The following is a 21,769-nucleotide window of genomic DNA, read 5'->3' on the forward strand; positions in this document are numbered from 1 at the left end:
GATAGATCTCCTGGTGATGGACTGCTTATGGCGAAAGGGAGGGAGCTGCGGCCAAGGTGAAGAGAGCACGCTGCTCTGGGTCAGGCTGCCTCGCGGCGGCAGTCATGCTAGGGTAGGGAGCCACACATGAAGAAGCAGCGGCAGGCGAGAAGAAAGAGCGTCGAGCAGGGATTCTGGAGCGCAGAACGGCGTGTAGAGCATGGCTTCATGTTGTTGGCAACGGGTCGACGGCAGATTTTGGGATATGAGGAGAGGCACGTGAGTGCTGAGTCAGGCGCGCGAGTTTGACGGCAGAACGCTGAGCGGCGAGCAGGCGAAGCACACGCCAGCTGCTATACCTTACAGAGCCATCGACGGGAGCACCAGACGTGCCAGGCAGATATCTGAGCTCCCCGAACCTTCTATGCTGTCCCTCCTGCCCTCGCCAGTTGTTGGTCCTGGCTGCGCCGACCCTGTTCCCTGCTTCTAGGCCATTGTCGCTCTGCCTTCAGCTGTCCCATCATGGCCGCAAAGCGCAAGGCTTCGGCCCTATCTGCAGGCCCTGACCAGGAGCCTGTAGATCCTACTGATGAAGTCCTCTTCTATTGCCTTGGTGGCGGAAACGAGGTTGGAAGATCATGCCATATCATCCAGTACAAAGGGAAAACGGTCATGGTATGGTTTCCTCTGATACTCCTTCTTTGAAGATTGGGGAGCACTCGCTTACCGTTGATTGGGTCTATAGCTCGATGCTGGAATGCACCCTGCTAAAGAGGGCTTCGCAGCACTTCCCTTCTTTGATGACTTCGATCTCAGTACGGTAGACATACTTCTCGTCAGCCAGTACGTCCCAAGCTACTCCCCTGCCCCCGTGCCATATCGGTAGAATTGGATGCTGTGTGTCGGGCAGATTTGATATCCTATCATGTTCTTCAACCGGTTGGATGCCTCTGGTATTCTTCTGACCCTATGCTATGCTTAAGCTACGAGACATTCCCCTCAATCTTCTCGATGTCTTTTAAGCATGTATATCATAAGAGCAATAAATCAATCATTATTTGTTAAATTTGCTTTTTGTATTGTATACTCGATCGATTCGCCGCCCAATGTGCTCTCGCTTTCCCCCTTCATGCCCGGAATACAGCCGCAGCATCGCATATTTTCGTCGGCTAATACGTATATTTTGGTAGTTTTCACTTGGACCACTCGGCCGCCCTTCCATATGTGCTTAGCAAGACGAACTTCAAAGGCAGGGTATTCATGACTCACGCCACAAAGGCCATCTACAAGTGGCTAATTCAGGATAACGTCCGAGTGAGCAATACATCGTCTTCGTCCGATCAAAGGACAACACTCTACACAGAGCAGGATCATCTATCTACGCTACCTCTCATTGAGGCCATCGATTTTAACACCACTCATACGATCAACAGTATTCGCATCACGCCGTTTCCTGCCGGCCATGTTCTGGGTGCCGCCATGTTTCTTATCTCCATCGCTGGGTTGAATATTCTCTTTACAGGAGATTACTCGCGTGAAGAAGACCGCCACCTAATTTCGGCAGAAGTTCCCAAAGGGGTTAAGATAGATGTATTGATTACGGAATCAACTTTTGGCATCTCGTCCAACCCCCCTCGATTAGAACGAGAGACAGCTCTAATGAAATCAGTCACGAATATTCTAAATAGAGGCGGGCGGGTATTGATGCCAGTGTTCGCGTTGGGTCGCGCTCAGGAGCTGCTGCTAATATTGGACGATTATTGGAGCCGACATCCGGAACTACAGAAAATCCCAATCTACTATATCGGAAACATGGCCCGCAGGTGTATGGTCGTTTATCAGACTTACATAGGGGCCATGAACGAGAATATCAAGAGGCTGTTCCGACAACGAATGGCGGAGGCAGAGGCCAAAGGAGATAAAAGTACAAGCGCTGGCCCGTGGGATTTCAGGTTTGTGAGAAGTGTCAGAAATCTGGAGCGATTTGACGACATGGGTGGATGCGTTATGCTTGCATCCCCCGGTATGCTACAAACCGGAACTAGCCGGGAATTACTTGAACGATGGGCTCCCAGTGAACGAAATGGCGTCATAATGACCGGATACAGTGTTGAGGGTACGATGGGCAAGCAGATTCTCAATGAACCCGAACAAATTCCGGCTGTGATGAGTGCAAGAGCCGCCATTGGTGCGGGCCGTGGCAGGATGGCAGATGGAGACGAGGAGAAGAAGGTCATGGTCCCGCGTCGTTGCACCGTGGAAGAAATTAGCTTCGCCGCTCATGTTGATGGCGTCGAGAATCGGGAATTTATCGAGGCCATCGCGGCTCCAGTTGTGGTGAGTACGCCTATTCGTTTTTGACAGGTTTGTGAGACTGACATACTGGACGAAGGTACTTGTGCACGGCGAAAAACATCAGATGATGAGACTAAAGTCCAAACTTCTGAGTTTAAACGCAGAGAAGACAGTGAAAACCAAGATATACACCCCTATGAATTGCGAAGAAGTTCGAATTCCTTTTACGGTAGACAAAGTTGCCAAAGTTGTCGGCCGTCTTGCTGAAACTCTGCCACCAACCACTCTGGAGGAAGATTCCCGACTCATGAATGGTGTTCTTGTACAAAACGGGTTTCAGCTGTCAATGATGGCGCCAGAAGACCTGAAGGAGTATGCGGGGCTGACTACGACAACGATCACGTGTAAACAGCATATTACTCTAAGTACCGCTAGCATTGAGTTAATTCGATGGGCTTTGGAGGGAACGTTTGGGTCGATAGAGGAAATAGGTGCACACCATTCCGCCTTTGATCCCAGCAACGATACAGCCCAGGATTCTGAGGTGGGCAAGAAAGAAGAAGCCGACGAAGAGATTCCGTTCGACACAACGACATCATACCTTATTATGGGCTGCATTATCTTCAGATACAGTCGACGCACTAAGGTCGTGGAATTGGAATGGGAAGGCAATCTAATGAATGATGGTGTCGCCGATGCTGTGATGGCGGTTCTGCTAACAGTTGAAAGTAGCCCCGCAGCCGTTAAGCGTAGGTCTCAGTTCCTCCTGGTTTCTAATATAGAGCAGCTAACTCTGGAATAGGCTCGAGCGAAAACAAGCATTGCCACTCTCACCATGTGGCAGACCTACCTAACCCCCATTCCTATCTCACACCAGAAGAACGACTGGCGCGGCTGCTAATACTCCTTGAAGCCCAGTTTGGCCCCAACATCGCCCCAATAGAGCACCCAAGGGCAAACAAGGACCAGGGTTCTCCAAACACCCAGGACGCGCAGGATGATGATATTGAAGATATCGAGGAGGCAGAATTGCTTCGCCTTCAAACCCTGGGGATACCGGTTCCTGGCATTGAAATTACTGTGGATAAGCATGTCGCCCGTGTCTGGCTAGAGACCCTGGAAGTGGAGTGCTCGTATCCTGTGCTGCGTGACAGGGTACGGGTTGTTGTAGAGCGGGCAGCAGAAACGGTGGCCGATATGTGGAGTTCAAAGGCGGCGTCGCTCAAGAAGGGCTCAGCGAAGGCGCAGCATGTGTAGTTGTTATCCGGTTAGCCTTTACATTATGTATGATATAGGATTGGATAGAATAGGTAATATCACTGCCTAGTTAGCCAGTGAATTAAATATTCTCCGAAAGTCAATCTCCGCTGCTTGGTCATTAGAGCATTGTAACCTCTAGGCGCATCACTAGTGAGCTAATTAGTAGTACGTAGAATTTTGCCGCGGTTGTTGCCTGGCACAAGGTGTCTCCCTGATGGGTGCTCATAAGTGCGGTATGTTTCAAGAGGCTTTTTTAAGTTTAGGTTAAGGTGCCAGCGCTAGCCGGCCATTGGCCAGCTCAGAGGTGAGGCTCGAACTGTTAGCGCGGGGCCCCGCTTCAACGGCGCGCCAAGGGTACTAGCCGTGGTCGGACCGTAATTTTCCCGAGGCATGATTTTCCGGCCGGAACCTTCTCTCGCTAGGCCGGTTCCAGCTCAGTGGGCCAGCTGACTCAGCGGCATGCTACGACCGATCAAGGCCATGATGCGAGCTTCGTCCGAACTTACGACGCACTGTTCGCCACAGAAGGCGACAAATCTTCGGGTTTCAATTTAATAAATCCCTCGCCATGGCCCTTCACATGCGAGGGCCTTCTAGGCTGTGGCTATGGCTATGGCAGCGCACAATGGCAAGGTACGTGTGCACCTCACGACCTTGACGAGCACTTCTCTATTGATGAACTGACGAGGAACAGAGCATCGACACGCTGGCGGTCTACAGCGCTGCATTGGTCAAGGAGCCCCCCCGCCCGGGGTCGGGCAGCTCGCTGATTCTCTTTGCAGCGTCGTTGGTGGGGTTCCTGTGCTCGGCAATGAATGGCTACGATGGCTCGCTGTACAACGCCATGGCGGCAAACACTGCCTTCCTACGGTATTTTGATGGCTCGAATACTGGCATCTGGGCCGGCATCATGTCGTCCATGTACCAGATTGGAGGCATCGCGGCCTTGCCGTTTGTGGGACCCGTCAACGATAGTTTGGGCCGCCGCGCGGGCATGTTCGCTGGAGCCGCAGTCGTCATTGTCGGAACAGTTGTGTCAGCGACAGTAACGGCTGGAAATGTCAGGCAGTTTCTAGGAGGCCGTTTCCTCTTGGGCTTCGGCGTTTCAATCTCGTCATCGGCAGGTCCAATGTACACCGTTGAGGTATCGCATCCAGCTTATCGCGGAATTGTCACCGCACTGTTAAATACATTTTGGTACGTTCGTCGACTGCCCAACATAACATTTGTAAGGAGCTGACACTGGAGGTGCCTTAGGTTCATAGGTTCCATTCTCGCCAGTGGTACCGCCCGTGCCTGCGTACGCATGGGGGGAACGGCCAGCTGGCGCGCTCCGCTTTGGATGCAGCTGTTCTTTGCTGGCACGATCTGTGCACTGGCGTTCTTTCTTCCCGAATCTCCACGGTGGCTATACGTGCACAAGAGACGAATTCGGGCGCAGGAGATGCTTGTGAAATACCATGGGCAGGGGAACCCGGAGAGCGAATGGGTTAAGCTGCAGCTGATGGAATACGAGGCACACCTTGACAAGAACGGCGCGGACAAGCGCTGGTGGGATTACCGGGTCTTGTTTCGAAACCGTGTAGCAAGATATCGGACATTTTGCTGTTGCTGCGTTGCTGTTTTTGGGCAGTGGGCGGGAAATGGTAGGCCCCCATCATTTTGTCACACACTCGCCGAGACTCACAAGTAGTGGTTTAAAGCGGTCCTTTCGTATTTTATGTCAGCCGTCCTCGACGCCGCCGGCATCACTGGCACGATCCCTCATCTGAATATCATCCTCATCAATTCCTGTCAGCAGTTTGTGTGGGCACTCCTCGGGGCGTGTCTTGTGGACCGGGTTGGACGACGACCTTTGCTTCTCTTTTCAAATGCAGGATGCTGCGTTGTCTGGCTGTGTATATGCATTACCAGCTCCATATTTGCAGGTAACGGCGGAACTAAAGACTCGCCGGGCACCTCACCGGCTGCAGGGACGGCAACTCTGGTATTCATCTTCGCTTTCGGAGCGGCATTTTCCATTGGCTTTACACCCCTGCAGGCATTATATCCGGTGGAGATGTTGTCGTTTGAGATGCGGGCGAAGGGAATGGCATTTCAAAGCCTAGTTGTCAATGCCGGTAAGCATGGGTGTTCCAACTCGCCTACCGAAGTAACAATGAGCACTGACACGCTAAGCAATGCTACTGAACCAATTTGCCTGGCCGGTATCGCTCGACAAGATCGGATGGCGGACGTACATCATTTTCTGTGTATGGTGCGGTGTACAAGGGGTGATCGTCTACCTGTTCATTCCGGAGACGAAGAATTGTACCGTAAGTATTCATGGAAACTGGCCATGTGATCCCACGATGCCGGTATTGACTGCATACAGCTGGAAGAGATCGATCTCATCTTTGACTCGACCCACGCGGTCCAAACATCTACCCAACCCCGCGAGGTAGCGGTGAGCGGCAGGATGCTGCGGTCGGTGCCGATCACCGACGGGATGGAGGAGCGAAGGAGCAGCATTATTGGAAGCAAGCCATAACCACAGGATGGATATGTAGTAGTGACGGAGTCCGGAGTAGATGAACTCTGAACTCCGAGCGGGACTATGCTATGATTGCCGTTTCTCGGCGTAAGTGTCGCCGAGGCCGAGCTCGGCGGTTCACAACAACTGTCTTGAGACTACAAAGGCCCATGCAAGAGGATTTTGACAAAGTTTCCAAGACGCGGGGTTCTATTTACTGGCGGCAAGAGAGCTATTGACCTCTGTAAATACATCCTCAATGACGGCCGCCGTCAAGCGCGCAATCAGCTCCACCTCGTCCGGGGTGATGTTGTAGGGCGGAGCGAGGAGGACGTGATCACCGCGCTTCCCGTCCGCCGTGCCGCCGCCGGCGTAGATGGAGAAGCTGTACTTGGGCGTCAGGGCGGTATTTTGCACGCGATTGCCCACGGCGAGTTTGGGGTCAAAGGGTTCCTTGGTGGCCTTGTCCTGGACGAATTCGATCTGGTGCCGGTCAGCATGAGGAGGCCCTAATAATAGAAATGGAGGAGGATTGAGCAACGTACACCCCAGAAAAGGCCCTTGCCCCGGATGTTCCCGACGTTGGGGTGCCCCCCCACGTACTCTTGCAGCTTGGCCTCCAGCAAGTCCCCCATGGCGCGCACGTTCTCGAGCAGTTTCTCATCGCGGATGACCTTCTGCACGGCGAGTGCGGCAGCGCAGGCGAGCGGGTGGCCCTGGTAGGTCTGGCCGTGACGGAAAGCGCCGGTGCCGCGCTCGAGGGCGGTGGCGACCTTGGTGCCAACAAGGACGCCAGAGACGGGGGCGTAGCCGCCGCCCAAGCCCTTGCCGACGGTCTGCAGGTCGGGCACGACGCCCTCCTGCTCCCAGGCGTGGAGGGTGCCGCAGCGGCCCATGCCGGACATGATCTCGTCGAGGATGAGGAGGGCGCCGTACTTGTCGCAGACGGCCTTCATGGCGGGGAAGTAGCCGGGCACGGCGGGGACGCAGCCCAGGGCCTGCTGGCAGTCAGTGGGGGTTGTCCGGTCTCGGTGGGTTCTGCAGCTGGACGTACCGCGCCGACGACGGGCTCGGCGACAAAGGCGCAGACGGAGTCGGGGCCGACGCGCTGGAATTCGGCGTCCAGCTCCGCGGCCAGGCGAGCGACGTATTCCGCATCCGACTCGCCGGGGTTCTTATCCCGATAAGCATTGCAGGGGGAGACGTGGGAGATGTTGCCGAGCAGGAGGGGCTCGAACAGCTCGCGGCGGAAGACGTGGCCGCCCATGGAGAGGGCGCCGAGGGTGACGCCGTGGTAGGAGTGGCGGCGGGCGATGAAGCGAGTGCGGGCGGGCTGGGGGGTGGGCAGCTCGAGGAAGTACTGGCGAGCGAGCTTCATGGCGGCCTCCATGGCCTCGGAGCCTGCAGTGCCGGGAGAGCAGTTGTTAGCTAACTGGTGGTGGTGAGGGTCGAACAGCATGGTCTGGTACCCGACGAGACGACAAAGAGGCGGGCCATGGCGCCGGCGGTGGAGTCACGCAGCAGGTCGGCGAGCTCCTCGAAGACGTCGGTGCCGAAGAAGAGGGTGTGGCAGTAGGGCAGGACGTCGAGCTGGCGCTTGAGGGCATCGACGACCTGGGAATTGCCGTGGCCGAGACAGCTGACGGCGGCGCCGCCGGTGGAGTCGAGCAGGCGCTGGCCGTCGTGGAGCAGGACGTAGCAGCCCTGGCCGCCGACGGCTCGCTGGGGAACGGCGCGCAGGTCGCGGTGCATGACGGCGGAGGGAGGCATTGCGGCGGTGGGCGGGACGGGCATTGGGAGGGAGGTGTGAGGGGAGGTGAGGTGAGGTGAGGTTGAGAGAAGAGAGAGAGAGCGGCGGAGGGAGGGAGTTTAACTATGCCCAACTAGGCACTCCGTAGCAAGTCCGGAGTACGGAGTGCCGAGGCGCGAGGGCGGAACGGCAGCGCACTGGCATCAGCTCCAGTGACTGCTTAGTCAGCGCGCTAGTCGCCCCGTGACCCGCCGGCTCGACCGCCGAGACTGGCCTAGCCCCCCGGCACCGCGGCATGCCCCTCTGCGTCAGTAGCTTAGCCAGCTAGCCGTGCCCAAGGTCCGCCTGTACGGAGTACTATCACGACCGAATGCTGCACCTGGAGGCCCTGCGCGCCCTACGCCGCAACAACATCGGCAGCGTCGCCGACCTGCCTGTTTTCCCGCCCTCACGCGTGTACGGCCGCGATCGCCGCCCCTGGAATCGCATCACCGCCGCCGACGATGACTTTGTCATGTGCCACAACGACCTCTCCCCGCACAACATCCTGGTTGATCCCACCGACGACAGCTTCCCCATCACTGCCATCATCGACTGGGAGTACGCCGGCTTCTTTCCCGCCGAGTTCGAGCTGCCCCTCTGGCAGTGCCCTGAGCGCAACGAGCGCCACGACATGATGCGCGCCTACACAGCCCGCGACCTCGCCTTCTTCGGGCTCACCCCGGCCGACATGAAGGACTGCGTCGAGGACATGCCGTCGTGGCTGGACGCCGCAGTGTAAACAACTCCGGGTCACTTTCTTTTCGTTTTCTACATAACTACTCCGTATGTCTGTGCCAACATTTAAGCCGCGAGCTGTTAGTGGCTGGCGGCCCGGCGACTAAAGCAAACCTAGTTCATTAACTAACTAGTTAAGTACCAGCGAACAAGGTTCGACGGCGCGACCCTTGCGACCCGGCGTTCTAGACCGCAGCGGCTCGCTGCCCAACGTCGTGATCGTCTCTCGACTGCCATTCCCAACCATGTTGGGGTAGTTATTTGCCGATGTCTCTGAAAATGAACAAGCAAGTTATGTACGTAAATAACCTTCCGCCTCGTGTAACATGCCCAGCGGCTCTGCGATACCCCGTTCGCAAGCACCTAGCCATCATTGCACCCACTCCAGAGCCAATATTAACAGCGGCACAGCGACCGGATGACCAGCTCTGATACCAGAGCTGCAGTCGACTTGCCGGCCCAGTAAATGTGTCAACGCACCTAGCCTCCTTGTCGACCATTGGATCGCTATCACATCTGTCTTCTCCCCGACGAATGCAAGTTATCTATTGATTGAGAAGAGAGGCTGTCGTAGTGCTCAAGAATGACCCTCATTAGGGTCCTAAGCCCCAAGGCCTACTATGCGCCTCACAGAGACTACCGTGGTTGAAATTGGATCGGATTGTGCTAGGGAAGCTTGGATGGAATTGTGATATTGGAATTGTTTGTGGGTGAAGGGAAAGTGTCTTAGATCGTCAATGAAATCCACTGTGAAGCCAGAAACCATTCTATCATCTTATATGATAAAATGGTATGTTGATTGAGCACATTGGATCCAATGTTGCTGTAAAATTGAAAGTGAGAGGAGACATACATATACCCGGTCAAGCCTGCTTCTCGCCCAGCCCCTTCATCAGCCACGGGTCGTACACCAGCTCGCGACACGTCGGCCGTTCTTCTGGCAGCCACCGTAGCATCCGTCGCAGGAACTTTAGGAAATCCGCTAGGTCCTCCCCCTCAATCTCCGCTGTTTTTGCCAGTCCTTCCAGGCTTATATCCGGTATGGGCACAACCCCTTTCCAGCTACCTAAAACAAGTCAGCCAAGTACAGACACGAAAGTACAACGATACACACCATCTGCATTCCACACCGCTGGACACATCTCAGAACGTTTCAGAAACTCCGCTGGAGGCTGTCCTATCAGAGCACATATCTCCGCCAGATGCACCCTATCATCCTGGAACACCAGATCATCCATCTTATTCTTCCCCTTGAACAGCGCCTTTCCCGTGACCAGCTGCCAGACCTGGATTACCAGTCAGCATGCTCCATATGAAAAGACTTCCCTTACCTACCACCATCGCCATGTTCCAAATATCGACCTTCTCGTCCCACTTCATCTGTAGCATCACCTCTGGCGCCTTGTAAACATCCGGCATGATATCCTCACCTGCCGCCCCAAAGCCATCCTCGTCCGTGAATCTCGCCTCGCCAAAATCGCACAGAAACGGCAGCCCCTCACTGGGTAGCAGGCGTCGCGTGGTGTATATCACCCGATCTTCCAACACCTTGCGCGGAGTTGGCTGCTCATGCTCTGCTCGCTCGAACAGCGTGAAGACAATGGGGTTAACCACCCCAATCAGCATATTGGTGGTCTGCAGATCCGTATGTGCAATCATAGCCTGCTCGTGCAGGAAACTGACAGCCATCAATATCTGCCGCAGCGATGGCTTCAGAACTTCCAGAGGGAATTTGCCATGGGGGTAGAGATCCAGGACCTGGTCCAGACTGAGGCCCAAAGGCTCGTGGACCAGACACAGATGGCTGGTGTCATCACCAGCACCGTCCCTAGCATTATTTTTGCCTTTGACGTAAAAGGAGCCGAACAGCTTGCGCAGAAACGTTTTCCCCGGGTGGTCCGTTTCGATCATGTCGAAGCGATCGTACACCCTTAGTTCAGTGTCCCGTTGCAGGCCAGAGACATACAGCTTAAGCGTAACATAGCGGCTTTCCTCTCTGCACACTGTCAACGTTGGTCCCGTAGTAGAGCTCTATTCCCAGTCACGCACTGCAAGTCGCGTCCTAGCCACACTGTCGACGTCGTGCCGTATCCCAGCTTGCCCACCACATGATAGCGATTGCCCAGCACTTCGCCCAGTCGGACCGGATAGTACTTGTCTGGAGTGTAGCCTGGAAGCGTCTCTTCCTCGATTCTGCGCGATTCTTCAATGAGGTCGAAGCCTGATGTTGGGAACGCGCGTGGTTGTGACGCGGCCGCTGCTGATGACATGGCCCTCCAAGACGAGGCGAAGAGACTGTGCTTGCGGCTGCAGCCACGCAGTAATGGCTGCCAGACCTGGGATCTAGTTACTATCATTGCATTGAGAGTATTTCCCAACTGGTAAAAACTGAATGTTAACTAGTTAGTCAATCATTGACTTGCAGGGATAACTAACTAGTTACCCTGATCACCAAATGCTTTTTTGGACGGCCCGTCTAACCCAAGACCTCTACATACTGGTTACGGAATAGTGTTGTCTACGGAGTACAGCTCGCTGATCTCATTGTAATTTCACTTGCGCTCAATATTTAGTTACATGCTATATAGAGTATCTGAAAAATGATTATTTACTTGTACACTAGCGTCAACGATGCTCCATAAATGCTTAAAAGTAACCAATTGTTGGAGCGTTTCGAGGAACTCCGTATAAAGATCCAAATATCCTAGAACATTATATAACCTTAGCATTTTCGATTAGAGCTTCTTAACATGCAGCCGCTCTGAATCACCTTGCCGTATATCATCCTTGTCCGTTCAATATTGGGCATTGAGTATTCGTTCCAACTGACATGTCGGTTCCGGGGTCGCTCCAGAGATGCAAAGAAGATTGAAATACCCTGTATAACTCGATGGGAGAGTGTTTACTGGTAACAGAGTACGTCCCTGCATCTGCGCGGAAAGGTCAACTTTTGACAAGTTCAGCCAAAGTCAGCCCAATTCCTCATTTTGTCCCCAGAATTCACGGTCTCATCAAGCCCCAGTTCTGCGCCCATGAAGGGCATTCGAGACATTCGCACATCACGACCATGCCCCTGACCACCATGGCTTTCAGCGGGCGTATCTAGGTCCATGCCCTCCACGACGGGCAAATACTGTCCAAAAACAGCATCCCATTGGTCCCAGTCAAAATTGTGATTTGGATCCACCCGACTTTGTCCCGCAGGTCCGGACGAAAACGGCACAATTGTCTGGCCCGAGCTGAAGCTGTGCTCGCCCTGATATTCTGCAGAAGGAATACGCTGGGGTGCCTGGCTGATGTTGTTTGAATGGCAGAACTGATTGGAGCCGCCGAAGAATCCGCTCGCATCGCCACCCTGCGGCGCTTTATATTCTGGGTTGAAAGCCGCTATTTCTGAGAGAGACGGTGAACAGTTCCACATGGTCGAAGGGCCGGCCAGTTGAGAATTGGGGCTAGATAGCGATACAGCCCACGATTCAGCTTTCACATGTGGCATATCACCTACGGTTGAATTTTCGCTGCGTAAAGGCTCTTTTGCCACCTCCCTCTCCGTTGACCTGCGCTGCAGGGGCTTGTGATTTTCGTACGGCTTTTTGATCATTGCAAAATAACTGTCGGCAAAGTTCTCGGGTGAAGAGGTTTGCTCCTTTGAGTTTGAAGGCGGAATAGCTGCTTGGGCTTGTTCCGTCCAGAGAACCTTTGGATCAAGGCCGGCCTTTTGCCAGGCCTTTTCGCGAAGCCGCCGCATCATATCCCATGCCTCTCGGCCGCCGTCCTTGAGAGGGCGAGCAGTAGATATCCCATCTTCACCACCAACGACGCCGCCATCAGGCCCAGAGAGCGAAAATATTTTGTCAATGAACGCACGCGAAATAGGGGCTTCAGGGGTGCCTGGTCGCTCGTAGAGATCGATAAGCATGATCCTGTTTTTGATTAGCTTGATTAGGAAATGGAAGAGAGTGGTCGACAAACATGGTTGCATGCATTGGCTGATGGTTTCTGTCGAGTTATGAATTAGCTCAGGTGCGATAAATTAAGCGTGAGAACCTGCTTACCCAGGCCAACTCCACTGGAAGGGCTGGAAATCTGGATCAGTGGCGAGAGATATGAACTTTTCCATAAAGCCGTGGCAATGGTGGAGGGCACTATTAGGTTGCCTTAGTATTTTGACATAAGTGTTGGAGATGCTGGCTGGTATTACCATTGACGAGCTGCAGGCCAGATTTTGCTCTTTGCATTTTTCAAGAAAGGCTGGTAGGCAACACAAAATGCCTGCTTCGTGTTAGAGTTTTCTTCTACTCCAAGAAGCGGAATCATACCTTGTCTACGAATAAAGATAGAAGAATCCTGGCCCATTTATGAAATGCGGCTAGTACTGAGGTATGATACTGCTCGTGGCATCCAGGACCACCGTTAGGCAAATCTGCTTTGATAGATTTATTTCCAGCAGAAGCAGGAGGGTATTTAGGGTCAGGTTGGCCGGCATCGACTTTTGGAATTGGTATCCTATCAACAAGTCCGCGTAGATCGGCTTGAAGATCCATCAAAATGGACCGTAGGTCTTCCATATCCTTGCGGGTAACGGGTTTTGTACCAAGCTGGATCCTCAGGATTTTACGAATGGCACCTTTCTCGCCGTTAGTGGGGAAGATAGACAGCCTGGAGTGCATTTAATAGACTTACGCGCCATAACATATTTTCCCTTTGCACAGATGTAGTATACGTTCACCATGGAATTCCCGCACACATTAGGATCGTTGGGTCGATCGGGGTTTCTACGACTCTCCGCTATAGCACGTTCATACTCGAGCGCTTCTGGAGTACCGATTAAAGTGTCTTTGACGTCGCTGGCGATACGCACGTCCCAATAATTATCATCGCTCACCAAAGGGGGCAGGCCGCTGGACATGGCAACAACGCCATCCATATGGACAATATGCCACCATACCCGTCGACGCGTCTCGGCTTCACACGCGAGGATGCCAAACTGTGCGGGGTCTCGGTGGAGGCCCATGGTTTGGGCGACTCGGAGGGCGAGACTGATGAATAAACTACTTGTCAGAGGCTCCTCCTCCTTGGACAAAATAGTTTGAACAAGTAGAAAAGCAGCCAACCCGTGGAGGGTGGGATTTCGCGGGAATGTGATTTTCTTCAGCCATCGGGTAACTTCATCGTGGAAGGGCCCAGACAGATGCGCGCGACTTCCAACGTCAAACTCGGCATGGATGGTTCGCAAGGATATTGTGACGGAACCGCCGTACCATATTGCATAGAGAAGCGGGATAAAAGCGGGGTCGGGGTAGGGGTTTCTCGAAACTCCCCGCGAATCGTACCATTCCCAGAAATACTGGTAGAGGCGCAGGACGGTAGGGGGGTGTACTACTGGGCTGATAGCATGGATGCCAGACATGAAACCTTTGTATAAAATATTACTTTGCCGCCTCGAAGGAACGTTTTCGAGCATTTCTGCTTGAATGGGTCGGTCCGCAGAGAGCGGCGAGTCATCCCTCAAGAAAGGATCGGCATTCTGGGCGCTTTCGTCACGGAATAACATTCTCTGGCTGCCTTCTAAATTATATTGCCCAGACGGTGGGTGCGATATCTCGCTCGGTGCATCCCAAGATAGCTCGGGCGAAGTAGGAGCCTGCTGCTGTGACCGATTTTGATCGCGGAGTAGTTGGTTTAGTTCATTGATCTATTGAACGATATTAGAAAAGGTAAGAGAGGCACAGTAAGCCAGTGCGATAAGAAATACCTCATCGGAAATATAAGCCCAGTACGTAGTTCCAACATATCTGTGGTCTGTCAGCCATACTCTCTCGCCTCACGGCGCCAACGAGGGCCCTACCGAGATTTGCCTCCGTCCTCCAAACTCAAGTGGCCCAGATTCAGGGTTCCCACGGGGTCCACCAGATCTGTAGACAGACCGGTTGGCATTGGGAAATCTTCATGATTGCTGCCGCCGGTGGACTGTCTTCTCGGGCTGGACTGCCTGGATAGCGGCCTCGAAGGCGGGCCGGAGGCCGGTCTTGTGGCATGTCGGAGGGACAGTTCGGAGGCCTCATAGAGCGACCGCATCCCTTGGAAAATGGGTTCGCTGTCCTGGGGCGTCAACGAGCCGTTTGTCCGGCTTAGGCGCTCTATCATGGACGTCAGGCGGTCCAGTCTCGCGGCAATCTGCTCGGACCCGGACTTGTGCTCGCCGGCGTCATGGGGCAGTTGTAGACCGGTGTACGGGGACAAAAGGTCGGCGAGGGACGTCTCCGGCAAGCGTTCCCGTCGGCGTTTCAAGCGGTTCTGGTGTTGGTGGTGGTGGTCTTGAGAGACGCGGGTCCGGTGGGTTAGGGAGCGGGAGTCGTAGGCGCATTCGGAGCCGTTCTTCTGGCAGTTGCTGCAGACGGGATGGACCTGGTGGTGGGCGGGCGGGCGGCCATGGTTAGCGAGCGGGCACTCGGCCGCTGGACGGGGAGTCACGTACCTTGTCGCACTTGACCTTGCGGCGGCGGCAGGTATGGCACGAGTAGCTGACGCGGGTGCGAGTAATCTGCTTGCCGCCGCCAATTGCATAGTGCTTGCGGCGGGGAGGCAGTTTGGCGACAGACGCAGCACTGCCGGCGGACGCCAGCAGCGGCGAGGACAGCAGGTTGGGGTCGGCGCGGCCAGGCGACGGTGGGCTCACTGGCGTCCCGCGAGAGGGGGCGTCTGGCAGGGCATGCGGGGCGACATCGTCACCCATGGCGCGCGGGCACGGAGGGCTGCTCCGCGGGCAGAGAGGATAAGCGGGCGGGCAGTCAGACAGGGAGACAGGCACGCAGGCCGGGCGTTGTCAAGTCGTGGCGGCGGGCGTCGTGGTCGTCGTCCTCTTCATCGTCGCTCCGCTGACAGGCCCCAGACGACTTGGCGGGTTTGCCGCCGCCGCGCGCTGAGTAAGGCCAGTCGGGCGCGTCGTTATTTGCTGGTGGAACGAACTGCAGAGGAGTCGTCTTTGATAAAACTAACTAACTAGCTAACTACTACCCGAACAGCCAGCCACAGCGCATTCGTATCTAGTTAACGAGTTAACTAATTAACTACACATCGACAACTCCAGTCCCGCATGCTCCATGGACGCCAGGCAAATGCTCCCCCAGTGCTCGCGTTTCTCACGCCCGCCCCTTCTTCTTCTCCTTCTTGTTCTTCTTCGCCTCCCCGCCGCCACTCGCCGTCGGCAGGCCCTGCTGCGCCTGCATTTCCATCATCGCCTCTTTGAACGGGTTGTCCGTCACGCCGCCGCCCGAGTATGCCGGCGAGTGGAACGGCAGGATCGTGCCCATCTTCCACCCTCGCGGCGCCGCCGGAGCCGGCAGCGGCTTGTCGGGCACCGGCACGCCGCGGATGCGCAGCCGATACGGCGACTGCGCGGTCGTTGGGTGTGCCTGCAGGTACTGCGCAATGTAGATGTAGAGATGATGCTCTGCGAAAGCCCCGTCAGCGTGGCCCGCCCCTCCCGCACTGCCCGGCGGTGACTTACTGTTCTTCACGCTCTCGTTCACCAGGCCCCCGTCCTCGCGCTTGAGCAAAACACGCACCCGGCCAGGGTTGGCCCAGTCTTTGGGATGCAGCTTATCGGCCTCGAACCCGACCTCCAGCCCCAGCATCTGCACCGCGTCGAGGATGTCGCGCGCCAGCGGGTTGGCGACTGCGAGCTTTTTGGCAACCTTCCTTCCCTCGGCGCGCGACCGTGTTTGGTCGAAGTAAACGGGATACACGCATTGGAAATGGCGGGGAATGTCCGCCTGCGCCGGCGGCCGGGGCTGTGAGACGCTGGGCGCCGACACGGGGATGTTCGCCGGCGAGATGATTGAGGGTAGCGGGTCGAAGTCGGCCGGATCCATCTCGTCCGGATCGGAGTCGGAGGCATCTTCAACCCGCGCGGCAAGCGACATGGTGTCTGTGCAAGAGGCAGGGCACTGGCCGTTGTTGCGTGGAAGATCGAGCCCAGTTAGTTAGTTGGCGGCATCCACGCCAACACGCCGGAAGATCGTATGTCCGTGGGCGCCGCCACCCTCCATTCCGCTGAATCGCACAGATAATAATACTAGCTTACTCCGTACAGGATTCTTTTCCGTGCAGCCAATCCAAGGGTACGAAATAAAACTAGGCGATGAGCAGAACGTTTCATTGTCATTTAGATAACTAGTTACTATAAAGAGCACGCCAGGCCGCACCCGGACCATCTCATCTCGACAGCCGGCTTTCATTCTACACCTTCATTCCCTCCAAACCGTGCTTCCAGATCGTAGCATACGGGGTAATGCCGTCGTCACGGAAATCAATCAGAACATGCCTAGGGGCGCAAACCCATCAGCGACGGAAGAGGAGGGAGGGGGCACAGATGAGAAACAACATACATTCCATTGGGGTCCATCGAGGAGCCCATGAACACATCATAGTTGTCATAGTTAGCCAAGATCTTCTTGACAGCAGCCTGAGCGCCGCTCTGGAATTCCTTGAGCTCCTCAGGACTGGTGTTCTTCTCCTTCAACTTATCATTGACCTTGCGGACATAACCTAGAGGGGGATATGAGCCAATAGCACAGGCGAGACCAGGGGGCAGGCAGGACAAGGGTCCTCACTTTTGAGATGGGCCTTGAAAGCATCCTTGGATGGTCTCATGTCAGTTCCGTTCTCGTCCACCTTCAGCCATTGGAGCTGGAAGGCTTCTTCGATATCGTGGACCATCACACCCGGAGCACCGTCATCATCGCCGAAGTCGTCGCCGCCGTCTTCGGCGGAAGGATTGGCACCGGCGAGCTCTGTAGTCGGGGGGAGCGGTCAGTTGCATCGAATACGTGGGAGCAACGATGGGGTGTACCGAAATTCTCCTTCTTCTTTGGGTACTTCTTGCAGTCGACCTCCCAGAGCACACCGCCAGGCACGTCGACGAGCTTGTACGTGTCAGACATAATCTCATCACCGGTGATAATGTCCTGTAGAGATGCCGGGTTAGCCAATATGGCGAGGTCGGGGGCGGGAAACCTGGGAGAAACATTGGTCGCAATGCGGATGTGCGCCAATGGAGGCGGGGTAACGACGTGCCTTGTAGATAATCATGATGGCAGAACTGCAGGCGGGATGGTGCGCTACGGCAGGATGCGGATAGAGAGCGGGCAGGGAGTCCACAAACAGCCAGCAAAACCGAGACAGGCAGAACGACAGACAGACAGACAGACAGACAGACGGGGAGGGCGGGCGAGCAAGAGCGGGCGAGGCGGAGAAGCGAAAGAGTTTGTTTGGTTTTTGTGCTTTTCGCCGTGGTGGGGGTTGCTGACTCAGCGCCGCCCGCCGCGAGTCACGTTACTGGTCGCTAACTGCGTGACGGCGCTGCACGCGCGATACGGCGCCAACCCGTCGTGCTCGAACGGGCGTCTGTGCTGCCGCCGGCCCCTTTGCGAGCAGTTGCAGTGCCATCGCCCGTGTTCTTCCGTCGAGCTCCTGCGCTCCCAGCGCTGCCGGAACCCATGCCGACTATCAGCCCACTGGGTATTGCACGCTAGGGACGGCTGTGGCCCGCTTTAGCGCGGGCGGTTGCGCCATTACATCACGTGAAAGCGCTATTTCGCGTGCTGACTCATCATCCTGCTCTCCGGCTTTCTTCGTCGTCCATCACCACCACCACACTTTGTTCCCGATCCCCTTGATGCTGCTCCGCTGCTTCTCTCCTTTCTATCACACCCTTCAGTGCCGGAATTACTCTGTTTGCACACTTCGGGGGTTCCGTCTCCCTCCTATTGCCTGGTCGCTCTCTCTGTATATTCCGGACCCCCGTCTTATTTTTCCTGTTTCCTGCCTGACATCATTCCCTTTATTCCAAACTCCGCGGTCCTTGGTACACTTCTAAAACCCTATAATATTTATGGTCCGTCTGCAGCTCTTTGTTTCTTGCCTTCCACCCTCCTTCCATGGGCGCCGCCTTCCCAATAGCTATTCCCTAGGCACGATCGTCATTCAACTTCGCTCGATAGCTTCCGCGTATAGTGTTTTCCTTTATTGATCCACGATACTTACTAGGGCGCCGCCCACGAAACTTCCACTTCGCCATGCTCAACTCTACGCTTGATACGGGGCTTCCGCCCCTTCCTGCCTATTCCCTAACTCCCCGCGAGCCTCTCCTGCCTCCAATCCCTGACTATATTATCGTTCTCATTCTCCCAATACTCGCCTACTGGATTGTATCCATGGTCTTCCACTGGATAGACGTCAACGATTATTTTTCTCAGTATCGCCTGCATACTCCGGAAGAGCTCCTTCAGCGAAATCATGTGTCGAGGTGGGAAGTTGTTCGTGACGTTGTCATCCAGCAAATCATCCAAACCGTATTTGGTTTGCTCATGGCCTACGTGGAGGAAACTGAGTACGTTGGGAAAGAGGACTATGATATCGCCGTTTGGGCTCGTCGCATACGAATCGCGCAGAGAGTCATCCCGCGGTTACTCCTACTTCTCGGCATCGACGCCACGGGGCTTGCTGGAAAATTGTCCTCATATCCCGCTCTAGCTGTTGCTATAACAGGTGGACAGCATTCAACTTTGACCCAAGAAGTTGTTCTGGATACAGGGAGTATCGTCATTACGCCCGCGTTTGCGAAATGGGAGCTTTTGGCCGCTAGTGCCGTGTATTGGTACCTCATACCCGCCGTCCAGTTCCTTTTTGCCATATTCTTCGTGGATACCTGGCAATACTTCCTGCATCGCGCGATGCATATGAACAGATGGCTGTATAGTATGTCACAATCTATGAAACCTTTGACAATCCTGCTCTAACATCATGCCTAGCTACTTTTCATTCCAGACACCATCGTCTCTATGTCCCTTATGCTTTTGGTGCTCTATATAACCATCCCGTTGAAGGTTTTTTGCTGGACACCGCTGGAACAGGGATCGCTTTCCTGCTCTCAAGAATGACCGCTCGCCAGGCTATGTGGTTTTTTACTTGCTCAACAATCAAAACCATCGATGATCACTGCGGATATGCTTTCCCATTTGATCCTCTACAGCATATTACCTCAAACAATGCCGCATACCATGATATCCACCATCAAAGCTGGGGTATTAAGACAAACTTTTCACAGCCATTCTTTACCTTCTGGGATCGCCTTCTTGATACTAAGTGGAGGGGCGGGGATGTTACCCTTCGATACGAGCGGGCACGCTTACAGGCTAGTCGTGCCATGAAAGATCATGATCAAAGCCCAAAGGCTGGCAAAGAAGACCAACCCGCACGTAGCCTCCTTACAAAAAGTGTCTCCAAAACCGCCACTCCTTTCTCCCCCCAGACAGAACCTCTGAAAAATACATCCCATAGGTTGAACGGCAGTATACTTCATAAGTGACGTCTGCCAATTTGGATAGTTTCGTTTTCCTTCCCTCATAACTAACCCTAGTCCTTGGCCCTAATGACTTTACGCTATCTCTACACTATCGATGCGATGCAGCTTCCGTCTAAACCGCAAACCTCACTGCTTACTTAAATGCAATAATCTCCTGTCACCTTAAATATCCAACAAAACCGTCTCTGCCCTGTTTATCCTCTCACCCCTCCTTTTATGTGTCCATTCTTCTTCGTGCAATGCGGCAACTTCTCGGGGTAGAACAACGCCCCATAATACATTGGCTGGTCTATTAAACAACTCTTTAATCATGTTCAATCAATACCCTTTCCCCACGTCTTCTCCTTCGACTAGACTGTACCCCAATTTTTCTGTATATTTTTAATCGGTCGGAAACCTTTGCTTGTATTATTAACCATTAGCGTTGAGCGCAACATTGAATGCTTTCAGGCAGTAACTAGAGCTTTTTTTCTAGCATTGATGGCCAAGTCTGAGCTGAAATCAAATACAGCTGTCTTACTGCACACTTACCAAAACGATGGCAAGTAGGCTGAACCTGGTAGTTTTCATGACAAAAGCAAGCTCCCGTATCTACAGTGTGATAGCCCGGAGAGTACTAACTAGACTTGTCCCTCTGTGACTATGACACATTGTTTTTCATAACATTTAATATTCCTTGCTGATCTTGGGAGGTTTTGATCGTTAGCGTTTGGTCCAGAAGGGACTGGTGCTCGCTGGCCGGCTCAGGGTTTTTTTTTCAAGCGTGCCAGCATGCTGGCACTGTTCGCCTGGTTGTCTGCGTTGTGCTGCCGTTTTGGTTTCCATCGAGGATTGCTCAAAAAAATTATGAAAGGCATGGTGATGAGTTGCGAAAGTGGTGCCTCGGAATAACCGGACCGTTGATATCTTAAAAGATATTATGTTCGTTTAGCTTGAGATGCGCTGCTTCAGTTATGGGTATGACCTAGTTGCTGGACGCACTTGACGTGATCCTGAGTTGCACCCGTAGTGAACTTTTTAACATTTGTCTGCATCATGCCTGGTGCCGTGACAGCTTCCAGTGTAGCTTAACCACCGTCAATTCCGCTTCGATCAGCCCCTGCAGATCATACAGGCTTCGCCGACTCATTCTCGATGGGGGGTTCGTTTCTTGCTCTAATGCAGCTGATATAATGAACGAATCAATGCATGTTGTTTGATTGTCAAGTTGCTCTTAGGTGGAGAGGGCTCGTAGTGTCGGCCAGGTTTACAGATGTAGGAGATACATTGAACAAATTAAATGAATGTGTAGCTGATTGTGTGGCAAACAGGACATGCTGCTGTGGGATGCTTCACAGAAGATGTCACAAGAACTGGAGCGGCGAAGATGTCAAGAGCGTTTAGAAATTGTGTCTATTCTCAAGGTGAGAAGCTTCAGCAGTTGTGGTGTGCATTGGGAGATGAGATCTCTGATAAGTTCTCTAATATCCAGACGTGAGAGGTCTTTAATAGACTCAGTATGTCTATTATAGGGCTATTATATCCTCATTTTTACTCCACACCTTCGAAGGTAATTTTCAGGATTACTTGTAAAAGCGATATGCTTAATTTGGCTTTTTGAAAGCAAGTAAAGACGGCCCAATCTCGTTTATAACTGAGGACATGACGGCGGACGATGGTTGGTGATATTTTATATTGAATATTTTCAGCAGCCTACATCCTTTTGATGAGTTTATTCGTATAATTTATATGTGTTTAAGGGAATTTAGCCGGTATCCAAAAGTCCCTAGATGATAATGTTTGAGGGGTATAGAGATAGGAAGATGTGATCAACCTGTTGAACAAATAG

At 53.8% G+C, this 21,769-nt stretch overlaps 9 protein-coding genes across 9 annotated transcripts; 4 read left to right on the forward strand and 5 right to left on the reverse strand.

Moving 5' to 3' along the window:
- Positions 1–501: 501 nt before the first annotated feature.
- Positions 502–3,531, forward strand: YSH1 (endoribonuclease ysh1; the record flags this gene model as incomplete). The annotated part of the gene is made up of 5 exons (XM_049255229.1): positions 502–654; positions 725–822; positions 1,170–2,316; positions 2,372–3,023; positions 3,077–3,531. The coding sequence occupies 5 exons, from the start codon at positions 502–504 to the stop codon at positions 3,529–3,531; spliced, it is 2,505 nt and encodes an 834-aa protein (XP_049105832.1).
- A 609-nt stretch (positions 3,532–4,140) lies between these two features.
- Positions 4,141–6,064, forward strand: LOZ57_006210 (uncharacterized protein; the record flags this gene model as incomplete). The annotated part of the gene is made up of 6 exons (XM_049255230.1): positions 4,141–4,167; positions 4,229–4,731; positions 4,792–5,180; positions 5,463–5,654; positions 5,713–5,849; positions 5,909–6,064. 6 exons carry the CDS (start codon positions 4,141–4,143, stop codon positions 6,062–6,064), a joined length of 1,404 nt encoding a protein of 467 aa, XP_049105833.1.
- Positions 6,065–6,256: 192 nt separating this feature from the next.
- Positions 6,257–7,816, reverse strand: LOZ57_006211 (uncharacterized protein; the record flags this gene model as incomplete). Its single annotated transcript, XM_049255231.1, has 4 exons — positions 6,257–6,529; positions 6,592–7,044; positions 7,101–7,447; positions 7,516–7,816. The coding sequence occupies 4 exons, from the start codon at positions 7,814–7,816 to the stop codon at positions 6,257–6,259; spliced, it is 1,374 nt and encodes a 457-aa protein (XP_049105834.1).
- Positions 7,817–8,166: 350 nt separating this feature from the next.
- LOZ57_006212 (uncharacterized protein) lies at positions 8,167–8,577 on the forward strand (the record flags this gene model as incomplete). The annotated part of the gene is made up of 1 exon (XM_049255232.1): positions 8,167–8,577. One exon carries the CDS (start codon positions 8,167–8,169, stop codon positions 8,575–8,577), a length of 411 nt encoding a protein of 136 aa, XP_049105835.1.
- An 859-nt stretch (positions 8,578–9,436) lies between these two features.
- LOZ57_006213 (uncharacterized protein) lies at positions 9,437–10,843 on the reverse strand (the record flags this gene model as incomplete). The annotated part of the gene is made up of 4 exons (XM_049255233.1): positions 9,437–9,639; positions 9,688–9,859; positions 9,909–10,569; positions 10,623–10,843. The coding sequence occupies 4 exons, from the start codon at positions 10,841–10,843 to the stop codon at positions 9,437–9,439; spliced, it is 1,257 nt and encodes a 418-aa protein (XP_049105836.1).
- A 689-nt stretch (positions 10,844–11,532) lies between these two features.
- LOZ57_006214 (uncharacterized protein) lies at positions 11,533–15,309 on the reverse strand (the record flags this gene model as incomplete). The annotated part of the gene is made up of 9 exons (XM_049255234.1): positions 11,533–12,496; positions 12,546–12,572; positions 12,629–12,718; positions 12,775–12,845; positions 12,893–13,200; positions 13,257–14,268; positions 14,329–14,368; positions 14,422–14,981; positions 15,052–15,309. The coding sequence occupies 9 exons, from the start codon at positions 15,307–15,309 to the stop codon at positions 11,533–11,535; spliced, it is 3,330 nt and encodes a 1,109-aa protein (XP_049105837.1).
- A 406-nt stretch (positions 15,310–15,715) lies between these two features.
- On the reverse strand, positions 15,716–16,498 carry SEC65 (signal recognition particle subunit; the record flags this gene model as incomplete). The annotated part of the gene is made up of 2 exons (XM_049255235.1): positions 15,716–16,026; positions 16,084–16,498. 2 exons carry the CDS (start codon positions 16,496–16,498, stop codon positions 15,716–15,718), a joined length of 726 nt encoding a protein of 241 aa, XP_049105838.1.
- Positions 16,499–16,814: 316 nt separating this feature from the next.
- LOZ57_006216 (uncharacterized protein) lies at positions 16,815–17,666 on the reverse strand (the record flags this gene model as incomplete). Its single annotated transcript, XM_049255236.1, has 5 exons — positions 16,815–16,899; positions 16,964–17,123; positions 17,189–17,368; positions 17,428–17,542; positions 17,592–17,666. The coding sequence occupies 5 exons, from the start codon at positions 17,664–17,666 to the stop codon at positions 16,815–16,817; spliced, it is 615 nt and encodes a 204-aa protein (XP_049105839.1).
- Positions 17,667–18,652: 986 nt separating this feature from the next.
- SUR2 (Sphingolipid C4-hydroxylase sur2) lies at positions 18,653–19,944 on the forward strand (the record flags this gene model as incomplete). The annotated part of the gene is made up of 2 exons (XM_049255237.1): positions 18,653–19,334; positions 19,388–19,944. The coding sequence occupies 2 exons, from the start codon at positions 18,653–18,655 to the stop codon at positions 19,942–19,944; spliced, it is 1,239 nt and encodes a 412-aa protein (XP_049105840.1).
- Between the last annotated feature and the right edge of the window lie 1,825 nt (positions 19,945–21,769).

The sequence above is a fragment of the Ophidiomyces ophidiicola genome (genome assembly GCF_022830035.1).
Source record: "Ophidiomyces ophidiicola strain CBS 122913 chromosome Unknown scaffold_37, whole genome shotgun sequence".
Lineage (NCBI taxonomy): Eukaryota > Fungi > Ascomycota > Eurotiomycetes > Onygenales > Onygenaceae > Ophidiomyces > Ophidiomyces ophidiicola.